At 39.4% G+C, this 19006-nt stretch overlaps 1 protein-coding gene across 16 annotated transcripts in view; it reads left to right on the forward strand.

Moving 5' to 3' along the window:
* Nucleotides 1-19006, forward strand: part of FEZ2 (fasciculation and elongation protein zeta 2) — an 85031-nt gene that overhangs the window by 18692 nt on the left and 47333 nt on the right. For 14 of the 16 annotated variants that reach the window (XM_073791685.1, XM_073791686.1, XM_073791679.1 and 11 more), the window contains exons 6-7: nucleotides 13925-14005; nucleotides 16611-16686. The exons of 1 other annotated variant lie outside the window; for it this stretch is intronic. In XM_073791685.1, coding sequence (XP_073647786.1) covers nucleotides 13925-14005; nucleotides 16611-16686 — 157 coding nt within the window. The remainder of the gene's footprint in view (nucleotides 1-13924; nucleotides 14006-16610; nucleotides 16687-19006) is intronic. One more of the 16 variants, XM_073791688.1, reaches the window with a different exon arrangement.

Below are 19006 nucleotides of genomic sequence, written 5' to 3' on the forward strand. Positions count from 1 at the left end.
ACATTTGCTGCAGTGAGAAAAAAATTTAGGGGGCATAGGGATGCTATTTATAAATATTAAAATACTGAGTATTATAAAAGTGAAATGTTGATTTGTTTTGATTTTTAAAGTAATCTGTTATATGTTGGACAAGATAAAGCTATTCATTAAATACTTGCAGAGTGTCTTTCTTGTGCCAGACACTGAAGATACAGTGGTGAATAAAATAGGCAAGGCCCCGGGCCTCTTGGAGCTTACATTCTAATGAGGGATGCAGGCACTAAACAAAGAAAAGAATGAATAGACAACGTAACTTCAGGTAGTAATAAATGCCACAGAGAAAACGAAAGACTTGGTAAGGTTATTAGCAGTGCTGTGGGGAGCTGTTTTCGAAGGGGTGGCCACTGTGTCACTGCCCCTCCTGATTGGCAGGGCAGGCTGTTCTTTCCCTCTCCAATTCTCTGTTTGAAGGACAGGTTGGAAGAGTGGATCTTCTTGGCAAATGAGACTCAACAGATTGAAAAACTTTCTATCTCCTTTATCCTGTTCAAAATCTAGAGAAACGGGTGGGGAGTAGAGACTGGAATGACTGAAGGGCACTGTCTGTTAATGGGTTTGATGACCCACATGCACTTCTTTGAACTGACTATGCTGTTTTGGGCTGTGATGCTTCTATTTATGCTCCTGCCTTTTCCTAGAGCAGCCCTCCTTCTCCTTTCCTGCTTCCACTGTCCACTTGGGAGGTTTTTTGTTTTTTTTTTTTTTTTTTTTTTGCTCTACGCGGGCCTCTCACTGTTGTGGCCTCTCCCGCTGCGGAGCACAGGCTCTGGACGCGCAGGCTCAGCAGCCATGGCTCACGGGCCCAGCCACTCCGCGGCATGCGGCATCTTCCCGGACCGGGACACGAACCCGTGTCCCCTGCATTGGCAGGCGGACTCTCAACCACTGCGCCACCAGGGAAGCCCATGGGAGGTTTTTTTTTTTTTTTTTAAACTTATTCTTCAAAATCATGGTCAAGCGTTGTCTTCCTTTCTTAGAACTTTTCTAGATGACTCTTCCTCCACTGCAGAATTGACAACTCTCTCCTTCTGGGGTTAATATTATTCCTCTTAACTATTTCTGTTAGTACTGTCATATCATATTGCAATTTTTTGTTTTCATGTCTGTCTCTGTTAGGTTCCCTAAGGATAGAAAATGTAACTTTATTTTCATGGTATACCCAGGTCCCACATTAGGTACTCAATAAGTTCCTGATGAATAAATAGTTAAGAAAAGATTTCTTTTTCTTTTTGCAAATCTGTATTTCTGCCAGGTGCCAAATGTATTGAGGCTGAATTGCACAGTGATTAAGAACTTTGGGTTAAGAGCTGTGTTTGAATCATGATCCTGCCACTGGGTACATACCCCTTTGAATTTTGGAGGAATTAAATGAAATAATGTATGTAAGACTAGCATATATCCTGAGTAAATGCTAGTTATTACATGTCCAACTGTTTACTAAACATTTCTCCCTGAATATCTAACGGGCATCGAAATTTATCTTATCAGACTAATGTTACCATTTTCCTGAAGGTGAATTTATTCCAATATATTTCTTTTGTCAGTGAAACTAGTCTACTCATTCACCAAAACCAGTGGAATTTTTTTTTAAGTTTATTTTATTTTTTGTTTAGAGGAATAGGTGGATATGTTTTTATTTTTAAATGTTTATTTATTTTTTAATAGGAACAAACTACTTATATTGTCTTTATTCAGAAAGAAAAAGTGAATTACAACACTCAAGGATATCCTTTTCTGCAATACAGTTGACCCTTGAACTAATCAGGGGTTAGGGGCACCGACCCTCTGCTCAGACAAAAAATCAAAACCAGTGGAATTTTTAGGTCAAAGAATATGCGGTTTTAAACAACAGTCTTTTCAAATTGTCCTGCATAAACGTTACCCAGTAACAGCATAAGTGGCCATTTCTCCAAACCTCCAACTTACGATGCATATTATTAATCTTCTCATATATACTGATCTGATAGGCAAATAAGGTTTTGATCTATTGACTGTTTGTATTCTTTTGTGTGTTGCCTATTATATCACATTTGAGTTGTTTTTCCTATTTATTTATGAGGGTGCACATACTTCTTATGTCCTAATACTATATTCTACTGTAATCATTTGCTTAAATCTCTCCTTAGAAAAAAGTGCAGCCTTCCCAAAGGCTCATTCACATTGTTTCCCCAGCACCTCACCTAATTTTTCACTTAATGCATGTTTGTTAAATTGAAACTTCACTATAAAGGAGATGGAATCCCAGAGGATTTGTGGTATTTGAATGATTATTCTTCTGTCAGAGATTTCTTTTCTTGGCTAGTCTTCTGTTTATATCAAATAGATTCACAGGTCACTGAATTCCAGTGGCAGCTCACATGAGTAGAAGAACAAGTTGAAGTGCATCAGTTATCTTTAAATTAGTAATTTAAAAAATTAAAGCAATTTAGTAGTGGTTGTCATCTGGAGTTATCTGAAGTTGTAAAGACATTAGTATTTACCTGCCTAACATCATACCTTACTTAGTAAGCTTATAAGGATGAAAATAGACGTACTTCCTCCTTTAGAATCCAATGTTTGTAAATTAAAGTCATGTGTAAGACTTCTTATTCGAAGTCTAGGATTGAAAAGATGGGAATGTATAGTATCTTTTCTGTTGTCCATATCACATTGAACTTTCAAGAGAGAGTTCTAGTGTGTTGCTCTCACCACCAGCAGAAATGTATAATTCCTTCAATCTAACCTGAAGTTTATTCTGAAAACTTCTGGGGTATTAGCAGTCAGTGACTCCACTGTAAAAAAGAATCATATTATCCTAATTTATTGCTTTTGGGGGTTGGAGAGAGAACTGCTTCAGGATGAGGAGGAGCTAGGGCTTGAATGATAGATGCTCTTTCTTGTATATAATTTTCTTTCACAGATGCATTGCTCCATCTGTCTTTATGACTCATGTAGCTCATGTTCTGACTAATAGTCAATCTATTTTGTTTCTCTTTTACATGCAAAAATGCCCCAGTAATATTTTTTCATTTAATCTTGACCAAAGCTGACTTTAAGGTAAGAGAAATTTATTTTTGTTTAGACAGCTACTATTAGGTTATTCTGAAGTTGTTCTAATTTATGCTAGCAATAAGCCTGGAAGGAATTGTTTTGGCACAACTATCTGAATTTGGTGCTTTTTAAAATAATAAGGACCTGGCTTTTTGTTGTTGTTGTGCCTTCTTTTCAACTTGGAATTTTAAAATTTCACGTTTGCTAAGATGATTTAGCCCAGGGATTGGCAAAGCAAATTACTGCCTGAGGGCCAAATCAACCCTCTCTGTTTTATAAATAAAGTTTTATTGGAACACAGCTATGTCATTTCATTTACATGTGCTCTGTGACTGCTTTGGTGTTACAAGGACAGAGTTGAATAGTTGTGACAGAGACTGTGTGGGCTGCAAATCTAAAATATCTACTATCTAGCCCTTTATAGAAAAGTTTGCCAACCCCTGATTTAGACTAAAATTTGATAAAATTAAAAATTAGAAGAAAAAAGATGTAAACTCCATTTAAACGAGTTTGTGTAGATAAAGAAATCACTATATTGTGACTGAAATTTATTATAAAACGTAGCCTTGTTTTATCCTAAGAGTGTGTTGAGTTACACCTTTGCTCAGGGCCCCGCCAGCAGCCTGAGTTGTGCCCGCAGATGGTGACCATCCATCTCCAAGTCACGTGCCGCAGGCACCCCACCTAGCAACAGCCCTTTGTGCTGTGTGTGTCAGATGCCCAGTACGCTGGGTGAAGAGAGTCAGCAGGTAGCCCAGTTGTCCCCAGATTGGGGGCAAATGAAAAAAAAAAAATGTTGGCAGTGCTCCAGGCACATTGTGTTTATACACAGTGATAAAAGGTAGTTTAAAGAAGGCAGAGGAGGGCTTCCCGGGTGGCGCAGTGGTTGAGAGTCCGCCTGCTGATGCGGGGGATGCGGGTTCGTGCCCCGGTCCGGGAGGATCCCACATGCCGCGGAGCGGCTGGGCCCGTGAGCCATGGCTGCTGAGCCTGCGCGTCTGGAGCCTGTGCTCCGCAACGGGAGAGGCCACAGCAGTGAGAGGTCCGCGTACCGCAAAAAAAAAAAAAAAAAAAAAAAAAGGCAGTGGTGAGGGGGGAAAAGGGGTGTGTCCTCCCCTTTTCTAAGTAGTGGTAGTTGAGAGGATAAAGTCTGCCCTGTATACATACTTGAATGTAAATACTAACACATTTTCAACAATAATTTGTTGGTGATCTTTGATAGTATTTCTTTGCATTTATTTATTTCAAAGAATATTCCTAAAAATTAGTGTTAGGCATAAAATGGAAAGTCATTGTAGGGTGGAGAGAAACTTAGTCGTGTCATGTTTATTGTTTTAATAATTCATATCTATGAATTACGAATTATTTTAGATGTGGAACAAATTTGTGTTTTGAAAGGTAGTATTGCCTAGAGAAATATGTTGTCACCAGTTTTTGATATCTTACCATTATCCACTATTCATTTTCCGCAATGGTTTTTTGGTGTTAGACTGGTAATAGTGAGCTTTTATGACTCAGCAGTTACTGTAATAAAAATCAGGAGTCTATCTTTTTTAAAAAATTTATTATTTATTTACAATTTTTTAAAATTTATTTATTTATTTTTGGCTGCACTGGGTTTTTGTTGCTGCGTGCGGACTTTCTCTAGTTGCGGCGAGTGGGGGCTACTCTTCGTTGCGGTGTGCGGGCTTCTCACTGTGGTGGCTTCTCTTGTTGCGGAGCACCGGCTCTAAGCGCGCGGGCTTCAGTAGTTGTGGCACGTGGGCTCAGTAGTAGTGGCTCGCGGGCTCTAGATCACAGGCTCAGTAGTTGTGGCACATGGGCTTAGTTGCTCTGTGGCATGTGGGATCTTCCCGGACCAGGGCTCGAACCCATGTCCCCTGCATTGACAGGCAGATTCTTTGTGTTTTTTTTTTTTTTTTTTTTGGCGGTACACGGACCTCTCACTGTTGTGGCCTCTCCCATTGCGGAGCACAGGCTCCGGACGCGCAGGCTCAGCAGCCATGTCTTGGAAAGATTTGTTAATTATTTGTTAGTATAATACAAATTCACGTAAAAACCATAATATGCCAGGAAATTGTGATCTTATTATATATTTAGAATATCTGTAAGTATCAGAAAAGAGTTTATAAAACTGACAGGGTTAATTATTTTACTCTAGTTTTAGTAGCTTTGAAAATGTTTGCCAATAGTTAATTACCATTTTAAGATTAAATTACATAAAAATTTTAAAAGATCTTCAGATACAAAAAACTAAATTGATGCCAGTCCATTTAACTCCTAACTTTGAAAATCTTCATTCACATCTTTCCGCTTTGAGATTGAACTTATAAATTAGTAGTTCAATATTTAAGACATGTTCAAATATTTATCTGCTTTGGTGTAGCTCATATTTTCTAACTTACTTGGATCTTTTTCAAAAAAATATTTTTTTGGTAGAATTTGCATTTATAACTGATTTATCATTCACATTAAAATTATTTGATTTGATTTTGATTTGATTTGATTTGATTTGAAGAAGTGTCAAAACAAGCAAGATCAATTTTTACATCTTAGGTAATAGCTTACTAATTATTTGAATGTTTTTACTTTTTTTTTTACATTTAACTATTGCTTTCAATTCTGTGCTGTTCTCATGTTTTGTATTTTGATTATTTTAACAGTTTTAACTAAAACATTAACTACTATTCCATAAATTAATATTTGAAATCCTGTCACTCAAACTACTAAAAATGATGTGATGTATAAAGAACAATAATTATGTTTGAATTTTACTTTCTTTTGAACCTCGAGTATAAAGAATATTAATGGAGTGAGAGCATAGATTAGAGTCAGAAATAGATGAAAAAGCATTTCCTAATTGCTTTTCCCAACCTTTTTTTCTGATACTGAGCTTTGATATTGAGATTTTTAAAAGCTTTCCTGGCTAGTTAGAGATCTGTGCCACTGGGATCAGGTGAGGCCTCAGCGTACGAGAAAAGCTAAGAAAAGTTTGATAGCAGGAATAGTCTGAATTTCCTGACCTCTGGGTTAGTTTGGCTTTTCCCTGTCTTGGATCCTGCTTTCTGTGAAATTAGTTGAGCTGGTGAATATACTGTGCAGAGAATGAGTTGGTATGGTTAAGGCTCTGGAAAAGAATGAACAAACCACAACTCTGTATCTGATTCCGTGTTGCTTTTCAGTTTAGGTGGTATTTTCTAGCTCTTTTCTTTTTATTATTCAGAAAGACCTTGAATTACCTAAAAGTGTTACTTGTTTTCTGTTCAAGCTTTCTGGCTGATTCAGTCTCAGACAGTAGTATCTTTTCCTTGTGTTGTCTTCAGTCCTTTTAACCTAGAGACTATAATCAGGGTGGTTATTTCTCAGTTGCCATTTTATTTGTATGAGGAGAACTTGAAATACTGTTGTTTACTGTTTGGGAGAAAAGCAGAAAGGTATGGTTATTTCTGTTTGGGAGTTGCGTCCCAAAGGTTGGTCTGGCCTTTTGCAGGGAGCACAGCCCAGACATTTTCTGAACATTTATATTTGTTGAACACTCTGCTAAGTGCTTCCCATGGATTATTTCATGTAATCCTCACAACAACCTTATAAAGCAGGTATTATTGTTGCTGCCATTTCATAAATGGGTAAAGAAAAGCTCAGCAGGCCTTAGCTCACAGAACCAGTGTACACTGGAGCGAGGATGTACAGAGTTGTACAGAGGTGGGTGCAGGGAACCCATGGCTCTGGGAGTTCTGTGCAGGTGTATTGTGGATGGGCATGGAGGTCTTGGCTTATTTCTTTGTCTTTCAGATTTTTATAGATTTTTTTTTTCTTCTATATCTTGTTTACACTTGGTTGTTCCTGGTTTCGTCTGAGAAAATTTTCCAGAGAATGACTGATTTTGAGACTTTAATACATACTCACACCAGGGAAGCAAATAGTCGTGAGGCAGTAGTGAGTATTCTCAGTATGAACCATGTGACTGAGGCCCTGAACTCAGTAAACCTCTTCCCCTGTCCTTGCCACGTTACTTTGGCACTTTGTCAGCGGTGAGGGGAACAATAAAGTGAATACTGTAATGCTTAATCATTTTCCTGCTTATAAAAGGGCTCCCATCAAAAACTGCATTCTGCGAAGGGCATTTTACAGAGCTATTAACTCCTTCATAAAGATGCAGTGGATAGATTACAAAATAATTTTAGACTCACAGAATCTTCACAAGCGCTTTGCTTTGAATTTGAACATTTGGAACCTTTACTTCAAATCTAGAAGTGGTGGATTACCTGGAGGCGTGATTGGGCTTTCTGCCTTAGTTAATACTGCTGTTATTTTAATTAAACTGTAACAACCCTTTATTGAATGTCCTTTGTTTCATCGAGCATTCATAGCCTTGAGACTTAACTTCTGTCAGTGCTTTGACATAGCTCTGGCACTGTCACCTTCAGAAATGTTCAACAAAGAAATGCCTCTCTTCTTCCCTCCATCCCTCCCCTCCCCCACTTACAAAATGTAAGCATAGAGAAAGTCTTCCCTCTGGCCCAGTTAAGTACCATAAGCACCTAATAACACTATATCTGCCCTCAAGCATGTAAATGCAGTGTTCCTAAATGAGGTGATGTTTACTAAAAGTAAATTTAGTCTGCCTCTGAGGTTTTATCTTTTTAAAATTCATTTTGCCTCCAAGAGAGTGTAGTTTTGGAATTTATAGGGCAGTTGTCAAGCAGACTCTGTTGTGTGTTTTGCGGAGCTCTTTTCCTTTTCCTTCCTTGTCTCGCTGGTAGTCTTCATTCTATGATCCTTCTAGTTCATTGACCTTCTTCTACTTGCTACGCTTTTATTATCCCAGGGGTTTTATATTTCTTAGTCACTACACTGTTTTACAAACCATGTCAATAGGATGATTTTATCTTTATTAATCTCATGTTGACTTCTCAGACTAGGTTCTTCAGTGGGCTTTTCCAGAACTCTGCTGTTCACACCTTTGACAAAAAACTTTATATCTCGTCATGTCATCCTTCTTCTGTTCACCCTCAGGTTATTTTTGCCTTTTAGCTCTTTTAAAAAAGTTTCCTGCAAGAAGTCAAGAGGCCTCCCGATACGGTTATCACAGGCTCTAAGACTGGTCTTAGGTGTGTCACAACTTCAGCTTAGCAGACGTTTATAAATGCCTGCTGTGGCACCGGCACTGTGCAGGTCACTGGGATGGAGAGACTAAGACCTAGTCTCTTCTCTTCAAAGTGTACTCATGTCACAGAAGAAAAAGGAAGCCACTGGAGTAGGCGGCTTTGAACGTATCATCTCGCTGGGCAATTCTGTCATTCTAGAGCACTAATATCATAGCTTATGTGATATTTAGTCTTGTACTGTTCTGTGTGCGTGCGTGTGTGTGCGTGCATATGTATGGTTTGGATTTGCCTTCCTAAAAAATCATGTACCTTCTAGGTGGAGTTAACTTGTAGATTCACAGAAGCTACAAATGAGAAGACCTTTAAAAACGACATCATTTAATCATCCATTTCACAGATGAGGAAATGGGCCTCTGCAGGCTTAGGGACTGCTGTCATGTCACACAGTTAGTGGCAAAGCTGGGAGAGAGCCCAGATTTCTGATTTCTAGTCCAACATTTTTCTATCCAAGAAGACTGTTGAAAAATTTTTCTGATTCCAAATACTTTTGACTAAGGTATGATTCCTGGTTTCATTAAAAAAAAAAATAAATCTGGAAGTATTTCACTGTTAGGGGAAGTAGTTGCTGAAGCATTTTGCAGTTGAAGCCAGTGACGATCAGTCAAGTGCCTGCTGCCTGCTGAGGCTGGGCTTGTGCTTTGTGGGCATACAAAAGGGGCATCTGTCATTTCTCGCCTTAAAGATTTTGAGATGGGGTTGAGCTTATGAAAAATTAACCAAAACTTTCTTTTTCCTTTCTGTTCTGTTTTTTAGATCTTGTGCCTCATCCCCACGTTAAAAAAAAAAAAAAAACCTCTTTCTTTTTTCCAGTTTTATTGAGAAATAAATGCCGTACATTGCTGTGTAAGTTTAAGGTATATAGCGTGAAGGTTTGATTTATAAATATGGTGAAATGGTTACCACAGTAGGATCAGCTAACATCCATCTCATATAGATACAATTAAAAGAAAGAAGAAAGGAGAAAAAAGGTTTTCCTTGTGATGAGAACTCCCAGGATTTACTCTTCTACATCATACGTCAGTGTTAAGTAAAGTCATCATGTTTTACATGACATCACTAGTGCTTACTTATCTCATAACTGGAAGTTTATACTGGTTGACCACCTTCCTCCAGTCCCCTCTCCCCACACCCTCCACCTGTGGTAACCACAAGTGTGATCTCTTTTCCTATGAGTTTAGGTTTTTATTTTATTTTTTTAAGATTCCACATATAAGTGAGATCGTACACTATTTGTCTTTCTCTGTCTGACTCACTTCACTTAGCATAATGCCTTCAAGGTCCATCTGTGTGGCAAATTAAACTTTTATCTTTTCATTTAGTACTGTTAGAAAAACATATATTGATATCTAATTATGTGCCGGGCATGGGTGTTACGGATGCAGAGTAAATCTCAGCCTCCAGGGACATGCAGCCTGTGGGCTGGGGATCTGATGACAGACCATCCAATGCACATGCAGTGATTCTCAACCAGGCCAGTTCTGTCCCCCAGGAGACATTAGGGAATGTCCGGAAATGTTTGTCACTGTCACTACTTGGCGGGGGGTGGGGGGGTGTCACTGGCATCCAGCTGAGTAGAGGCCAGAGATGCCATTCAACATCCTACAGTTCACAGGACCGCTCCCACATCAAAGGATTATGTATCTGTAATTCAATGTCAGTAGTGTCAAGGTTGAGAAACCTGGGGATAGGGTAATTATTGCTGTATTCAAAACAGCTACCACGTTTTTGGTGCTTTCTGTGCCTGGTACTGTCCTGTGGTAGCTGTGTGTGTACATTACTATCACCCCTAGTTTGGTTGAGGGGTCTGAATTGAACCCTGAGGACAAGCAGAGGAAGGAGGGGACAGGCATACTGAGCAGAGGGGGTGGTGTGGGCAACCACCTGGAGGTGACAGGGCACCTGGGGAACCGCAGGTTGTTCATTATGGCTAGAGGTTGAGGGAGGAGGTAAGTCAAGAAGAGGAGGGTGTGGGGTAACAAAGTAGAAGCCAGAAGATGGAGGGCTTTGTACTGTATGCCTCGCTATGGCATTTGGACCTTATTTAAAGGCTGTAGGAAACCAAGGAGAGGTTTTGAGTGGCTTGTTACATATCCAGATGTGTCTCTTGGAAGGGTAACTTCAGAGTTTCAAGGAGAAAGTAATCGGAAGGAGACAACTAGAGATGAGGAATTGATTTGGAGGCTGTTGCTGTCATCAGGAAAGAATTGAGCCAAGGAAGTGACAGCGATGGGAAAATAGTTGTATTTCAGAGATATTAAGGTAGTTGAATCTATCGGCTGGGGCTCTGGAGAAGGGAGGGGCCAGCGTTGGGTCATTGATTTCTGCCTTGGGGTGGCGTAGATGGAACATGTGTACCCCTTCCGCAAAGTGAGGTACGCAAATCTCCTCAGCAGTAACTGCATCTAGCACAGTATCTTCGGGGGATGTCTGTCCTTCCCATCAGCTCTGGATGATGTAGCCCCTCATGGTACAAGGAGCAAGCCTCCCATTCCAGCACATCCAGCACATGAAGAAGGAGAGAGAACAGGGCCGCTGTAATGAAACCTTCTTATTGGAAGGAGGGGAGAATGGAAGTACTCAGTAGCTACTGTTTCACATCCTGCTGCAGCAGAATAACAGGACCCCTGCTCCCTGGCCGCAGGGTGAACTCCTTGGTTGGCCAGTTTGGCTGCTTTTGGTTTTGTTCTCAGAGGATCTCTTGTCCATTGTCCTTTGTAGCTCATCTGGGAGTGTGTATAATTCATGTTTCAGCTCAGATGTCACCTCCTAGGAGAACTTTTCTCTGACCTCCCAGTATAAAGTAGGCATCCAGTTTTTAATTGTTGTAGCTATCGGCAGGAGGTGCATTATCTGCAGTTATCTAGTTCCTTTACTTGTTTTATTTTTTCTGCTCCTCTTAGGCTGGAATGTCAGGTCATGAGGATGGGAGGGGCCTTGGCAGATGTGTTCACTTTGAATCCTTAATACCTGGAATAATATGTGGCTCAGTATATTTTTTGAAAGAATGAATAAATGAAGGAGAGAGGTATAGAATGCTGAAGGAGAAACAGGCTTTAAATTAAAAAAAAATTGCTGGCGGAGAGGAAGATGAATTCAGTCTTGGATATGATGCGTTTTTGGAATGTTTAAGTACAAGTGTCCAACAGACCACTAAACGTACAAGTCCGAAGCTCAGGAGGGAAATTAAAATAAAGGTATAGCCAGTGTTTCTTGAGCCCTTCCTTTGTGCCAGGCTCTGTTCCAAGCACTTGATTGCTCTTAGTAAAGTGGAGCTGTAGATCTACAGAGGCAGAAGTCGAAGTGGGAAAAGTCAGAGTGCATGAGAAAAAAAATAGGGACACAGTCCCTGGGAAACACCCGTATATAAGAGGTGAGCAAAGAAAGAGGCACTTCTCCGAAGAAGCAGCCCAGAGGCAGGGGGGACTCTGGGAGAGTGTGGTGTCTAGGAACCCAGGCAGGCAGGGAGAAGAGCTTACTGGATGTCTGCGAGGGATCTGAAAGGTCTCCGCAGACCTTGGCATCAAAGAAATGACGCTGGGCAGAGCTGTTTCTGGAAACCCTGGCGAAAGAGAGGTTGAGTGTTTCAGAATTTAAAGTCGGCAATGTGGGAAAGAGCTAGCAGAGAGGAAGAGTTTGAACATGGAGTAAAGGGAGAAAATTGTTAGTGATTTCTGGGGAGGTGGCAGCTGGAGCATTGGGGGTGGAACGTTCTCAGCGGTACCTCATAGTTGGTTTCTTTGTGCTTCGCCTGAATGTTCTGATTTTTCTTGTTCTGTCATTTTCCCAGTTGAACCTTGTTGGCTGCTGTGTTGCTTGCCTGGTCAGGATACAGTGGGGCCTGACTGGCCACAGCTACTGACTCAGCTGTCATCAGCCGCAAGGGCAAAGGTTCTACTGGGAGTTCCTTTACTTAACTTCTTTCGTTTTGTATGTTCCTAAGTTACTGTGGCTTCACATGATTGCATTTTCATTTATTTCCACTAAGCCTGGTTGCATGAAAGCCATCTTTCACAAATACTCAGGCTATTGGCAGTTGAAATGGCTCAGTAATGTCCACAACTGGACATTTAATAAAGAAATTTAAATTACAGCTTAAGAATTTAAAAATTTGCATAAACTACTCCCACCCCTACCCGCAAGAGACGGGAATTAGGTTGCCAATTGGGAAAGGTAAAGATGGTGTTTTTAGAATACACTGTTCAAATATGAAGTATACCTTAGCTTTCTGATACATGGATTCTAAAATGCTTCATCTTGCTTGAGATTTTCTGAATTTGTATCTGGCTTTAACATGCCTGTAGATAATGGAGTGAAGTAATACTGAAAATTCAGTATTTTTCTCTTTGTTGCTTTTGAAAGGAACTACGTTTGATAGACATAATTTTTTTAAAAAAAGAGCTGACTTGTTTATTTGAAAAGAGTTTCCCGTAAGTTTTATTGCAGATGCTGGAGGCTAAGAGGTCCTTTCTTTTGATAATCTCTTTAAAAAATGTGAACAAGTTATATGATAGCATGTGAAAAATCTACAGACATGGTTACCTGTAGGTTTTCTTTTAAAACTAGCCTACTTCATCAAAAGAAGAGTTATGCTGCTAGCAAAGTACAGCATGTTTAGTGGAGCTGTCTTGACCTGGACCACACTTTGAGAATCACTGGGCTACACTATGCCTTTCTTGAGAGCAGAAACCATTGCCTTCGTTTCCTTTTTTCTGTTCATTAGGGCCTGGTAAAATACTCTTTATATTGACTCCTCAAATGTATTTACTGATTCAACGCACCCCTATAAAATTACAGGGGGAGGAAGCATCCTGTGAATCAGGACTGAACTTCCTTTTCAGAATGCCTTTCCCCTTAATTAGTCATGCTGTAAGAGGATCCATCGAAGTCCTTTGACTCAGCAGCCCCAGAGGTGCCACTGGACTCTTTTTGACTGTCTGATGACATTGTAGGCTGGTTACAAATCAAGATGAGTAGTGTAGGAAAACAATATTCCCTTTTCAGTACAACGAATTCTAGTAAGTCTTGGAGGTTGCTGGGAGAAAAAAGCTAGAATTGTTTCCTAGAAACAGAATGGAAAAGTCTGCAGAAGTCTTAGGGGGCCTCGCTGGCACATGGGATCCACTCTGCTCTCCAGGAAGCATATGTGCTCTTCCAGTTCGAATTTTCTGCCCCAAGGCAATGGCAGGTGTCCTCAAGAGTGAGTGGGAAGCAATAATCAGCTCTCCGAGTAACAGCATTTTCATTTGCCAAATGTTATGTTAATGTTCTCCGAACTTATGGTAGAAATATGCAAACTTAGACTGAAAATATGCATACTGTCAGTATTAAGTTTTCAGACTTAATAAACAATATCAAAAGGTATCTTTAAAGTTATGTGGTAAATTTTGCATAAAACAAATATGTGTACAACTTATAGTGTTTATATTGGAGCACGTTTATCAGCTACGTCAGGAAAAACTTCATATACAGTTGCATGAAAGTAGTTGCTTTTGCATTTGACTTGCAAAGAAATGGAAGCAAAAGCATTTTAAAACAGCATGATTTTGTCTGCTTTATCTGAATGAGTTAGTGGCATTTTCTAACTGCTTGCCTCTTGGGTACATACGTCATCATGGTACATTCTTACTAATAGTCTTTGAACTTCTTTCTCTGTCCTTTTCTTCTGGGCCGTATATCGCTGCCTTTAGCGCTTCAGCATGGAAGGGATCTCAAATGTCATTCAGAATGGCCTCCGCCACACCTTTGGAAATTCAGGTGGAGAGAAACAGGTGCTCGGTTATTCTTATTTTCCTCATTCTCTGTTTTTTCATTCTCTGTGTAAGTGAAGGTCCTGAAAGCTGGCAGTCTTACTAATCTACTAAGACTATTGCTTAAAGAAATGAAAGTTCATTATATTTATAGCCTTGATAATGCATAGAATTTCCCTTTAGGAAAAAGCATTTTTCAAATTAGACAGTAGATTCAGTGTATTCTTTTTTTTTTTTTTTTTTTTTTTTTTGCGGAACGCGGGCCTCTCACTGTTGTGGCCTCTCCCGTTGCGGAGCACAGGCTCCGGACGTGCAGGCTCAGCGGCCATAGCTCACGGGCCCAGCCGCTCCACGGCATGTGGGATCTTCCCAGACCGGGGCACAAACGTGTGTCCCCTGCATCGGCAGGCGGACTCTCAACCACTGCACCACCAGGGAAGCCCCAGTGTATTCTTAATACACGTTTTAGAACTCTATTTTTCACTTTTACCTTTAAACAAATAGCTGTTAATATATTGACTTAATGAATTGCATGTGTAGAATATATAGCTGTGAAAATAACTAGACTAGAATATGCTACTGTAATTCTAAAAGTTTAAGAAACAAGATCTCATTTGGGGGGAAAGAAAGCCAGATGTTGGTATCTTTTAGACTACAGTTCTAGGTCAAAATGTTTATAGAGTATACCTTACCTACTTTTAAATGAAATTCATGTGCTTTTAAGGTGTATCATGTGGTCAGTCAACTCAGTTGTCTGCTGAATGAGGCATGAAACATTATTTATACCAAATTATACATGGATATAAATATGCAGTCAGATGTATAGCAGTTTGCTTTTTATTAGCATTTTTTGATATAATGACTTAAGGAATGTCAAGAGCATGGGAAACACATCTACATTGAATGTGCTTAGAATTTTCACAATTGAAACCTTCACTTTAAAAAGAAAACTCTTCAATTTAGTTCTTAAGTGAAGAGTGAGAAAGTGTGCAGAGTGTAGCTAGTAGGCAGTTTATGAGAATAAGCCATCTGAGTCTAGGTTTTTACTGCAGGTAGCTCTGTATTACTCAAGAAGGGAAATGATCGACATTAATCCTTCACACTGACATTTGCAGCTCATAATGGGCTCCATTAAGGGATGGTTGAATTTTTTTTTTTTTTATTTTGCCTCTCACCTCTCTCAAACCCACAAGATGGCAGAATAACTTCCAAACTGACCCAACATGTGGGAGTGGGGCAGGAAGGCCTGAAAGTGTGGCTAGACAGCATGCATGCCAAGGTGCGGCTTCCTGGTGCTTCTACAAGTTGCCCGACATGCATGCTATTAGCGAGGCCCCAGGAGGGCGTGTTTTGGCTTCTTGTGTATTCTTTACAAAGAAACATGTTTGGTTATACAACTGGGCATCATCTTGGAGAGGCCTACACCATAAAGATGGTGGAAACTAAGTTTCTTAAAGATTGAAACAATTCATTGTAATCAGTTATTTTTAAGCAATTCTATTTTGTTTTTTGATTATGAGTGGGATAAAATTGCTCAAAGAGGATTAGGAATAGAGCTGAGATTCAGGACTGGGGCTAAATAATAGGTGGGTCTGGAGAGATTCCAAGTAAAAAAAAACTAGTAGGGCTTCCCTGGTGGCGCAGTGGTTGAGAGTCCGCCTGCCGATGCAGGGGACACGGGTTGGTGCCCCGGTCCGGGAAGATCCCACATGCCGTGGAGCGGCTGGGCCCGTGAGCCATGGCCGCTGAGCCTGCGCGTCCGGAGCCTGTGCTCCGCAACGGGAGAGGCCACAACAGTGAGAGGCCTGTGTACCGCAAAAAAACAAAAAACTAGTAGATCTCTATATAAGCACATGCAAAGTACGTTGAGCTATACATTTTTTGGTGGCGTGGTCAGAATAGGAGAATCTGGACAATAATTTTTAGATTATGCTTTCAAGGGACGTAGTTATAGGACATAACTGATACTTGTGAGCCTTTACAGTAGTGAACTAGGCAGTTTGTCTCAATATCAGACATGAATTTTCATTATTCATTAGGCCATTATCTCCCTTCACTTTTTTCTTTTCCTTTAATACCTTTAAGCATTTATAACTACTTACACAATAATTTAAAATAATAGTAATACATCTTTAAAATTATTTGGGTAAGTGTTTCTTTTTTAGCTTCTGGAGAAAGCTGGTATTCATTTTTAAAGTTGTCAAGTTATCCATGTGACTGTTTTGTTCAACCAGAAAAAAATGGTCTAAAACAATCATTTGACTGTTGGGAACTATTTTGTTATGCAGAATGGTTATGTTTTTAGTTTAAATTACCATTTCAAAAATGTGTTGAAGTATTCAAGGAGAATGTTAGATAAGACTTCATTTTAAAAATGAATTGGACGCATCACCCTCAGACTTACTCCTGTGAAATTTTCAATAATTAAAAGGCGGAAAAGTTGATATTTATGTAAACAGGTGGGCAAAAAAAATGAGTTCCAGCTGAGATAGTAAGATAGCTGTGTTCATCACTAAAGTGGCTCATGTTTCTCATGTTATAAAACGAACCTTCTAGTAACTATATCAAATTTTTGCAGAGAAGGTAATTCAGATTTAAGTGACACTTTTTTTTTTTAACTTGGCAGTACTTGACAACAGTCATTCCTTATGAGAAAAAAAATGGACCACCATCTATTGAAGATCTTCAAATATTAACAAAAAGTAAGCAAAGACAAAATTAAACTGTTACCTTGTTTACTTTTGCTGATTCTAAACACAGATTTTAGTTGGCTGGTTTTGTTTCTGTTATTGTTTTATTTTGTCACTTTAGGATAGTAAATGATGGATGTCATCATTTATTCTTTTGAGAATGAAACCATAAATGGTTGTGACAAACACAGCACTCGATCTAGAGTTGATTTGTATTTTTCCTGTTTTTCTTATCTTTTGAAACATTTACAAGCTGAACTTTTGGAGGAAAAATGTAACAATTTCCCATCACCTCTTGTATATTTAAGAATATATCCATTTATCAATTAATAAGGTGCTTCATGGATCTTATATTAGTATGACTGTCAGAAACTACTGAGTATGTAGTTCATTAGTATGATTGTCAGAAACTACTGGAAAGATTTAGAAATGCAGCCTAAAACACTCTCCTTTCTTAGGATTGTGGAAACCAAGGTAGGTAGTTACAGGTAGAAAATAAATTGATAGTAATATTTTAAGAATATTTATTCACTCAGCAAATATTTAATGAAGGCCTACTCTGTGCCAGGCCATGTTCTGAGCACTTGGGATACTTCAGTTCACAAAGCAGACAAAAATACTCCACCTTCAATGGGCTTGCATTTTAAAATAATTTGTTAGACTTAAGAGACATTCAATATAATGTATATTTATGATGGCCATAAATGAGCCCTGAATTCTGGTCCTATCCGTTACTTATAGGGATATCCTTGGAAGTCATTTACACTCTCTCAGTCACAGTGAAAAATGAGGATTAAAGTATTTGCTCTCTTTACCTCATAGTAAATAAATTAATGTATGTGTGATTTGGGATAAGTCAATCACTTGGCCTTGTTTTTCTTGAAGGGATTGAATTTGCTGATCTGTTAGGTTCTTTCTATTTATAAATATTTGTGATAACTGTGAATTAAAGAGGGAGCCGAACGAGAGAGCATCACATGAGTGGATATTAATGATGATATTGATTTTGGAAATTGAGGTGATCGAGGCATGGGTGGCGGGAGCACGAGGAAAGAAATGTCTTATTTGCAAGCAGCCTGCCTGCTAACCTGAAGCTTTTATTCTTTCCTTTGAACAGTACTTTTCAGAACATTTCATACTTATGTGATGCCAGCCTGTATAAAATAAAGAACTAAGAGATTAACTGGGTGGCTAGCCCTCTACTTTTCAGGAAGAATGAGTGTCCAAGATCACACAGGAGAATGGTTCATTACAGGGCTGTGTCTCGTAATTTCCAGTCCACCACACTTTTTAATAATGCTGGATTTTAATAGTGCTGGTTTTTGGTACGTGATTTTATGTAGAACTGAAAACAAATCTAAAATATGATTGGAAGCAGAAATACTGAACATTAAGTATTTCTCTAAGAAGAGAGCACAGATATTGCCTAGAAGCCAGGAATTACTGAGGGATCTCAGCTTCTCAGATCAAGGACAAACACATACTTAGCCAAACCAAAGTTGTCATAATTCCCACATCAGAATGTCCTAGGCCGATCCTTAGATGATGTCTTTATAGACTGACACAACTTGGAATTTGGGGTGAGTGAATGTATGTAGGGTATGTGAATGAGTGTCCAAGTTAATATACTACATGAAGACAGTAGACGGAAGGATGACCTTTACTCTGAAAGTTTAAGAAAAGTGGTTATCTCCTGAAAATTTTGGGGAGAATCTGAGCCTCTGCCGTCCCCACATATAGAAGTTACTGCAGGGGAAGCCCCGTAGAGACAGGCAGTGTTTAGATATGTATCCTTCTTCATAAAAGCTATTGGAGGTGCAATAATAGTAGTGATAAGAATTAGAATAATATTAGCTGTGCTAATAATGATGGTAATGCTTATGTAGCGTATATTATGTGCCAGGTACTACTTTAAGTCCTTTACACCTGAATTAGTAACTTAATACTCACAACAACCCTTAGAGACAAGTCTAATGATTATTCCCCTTTTACAGATGAGGAACTGGGTGGTTAAGTAACTTGCTCACAGTCCCACTGCTAGGAAGTGGCAGAGCCGGGGTTTAAGCCCAGGAAGACTGACTTGACGGTTACAGTAGGTTGTCTTGTCATACGTCTGGGGGAGAACAGTGAGGCCTTTACCCAGGATGCCCTGGAGAGTTCGAGTTGGCAGTCACTATGAAAGGGCAGTATAGGTGGCCTAGATGTTTTTTAACCACTGTAATAGTAGCTGTGTTCTCTGTTTTGTCTTTGCTTAGAGATCAAATTGTCAAATCTTTGCTTAGAGATCAAATTGTCAAAGATTCTCTTTAGGATGAGGCGAAATCACCCAGGT

This window comes from Tursiops truncatus, chromosome 14, assembly GCF_011762595.2.
Source record: "Tursiops truncatus isolate mTurTru1 chromosome 14, mTurTru1.mat.Y, whole genome shotgun sequence".
NCBI classification, from domain to species: domain Eukaryota; kingdom Metazoa; phylum Chordata; class Mammalia; order Artiodactyla; family Delphinidae; genus Tursiops; species Tursiops truncatus.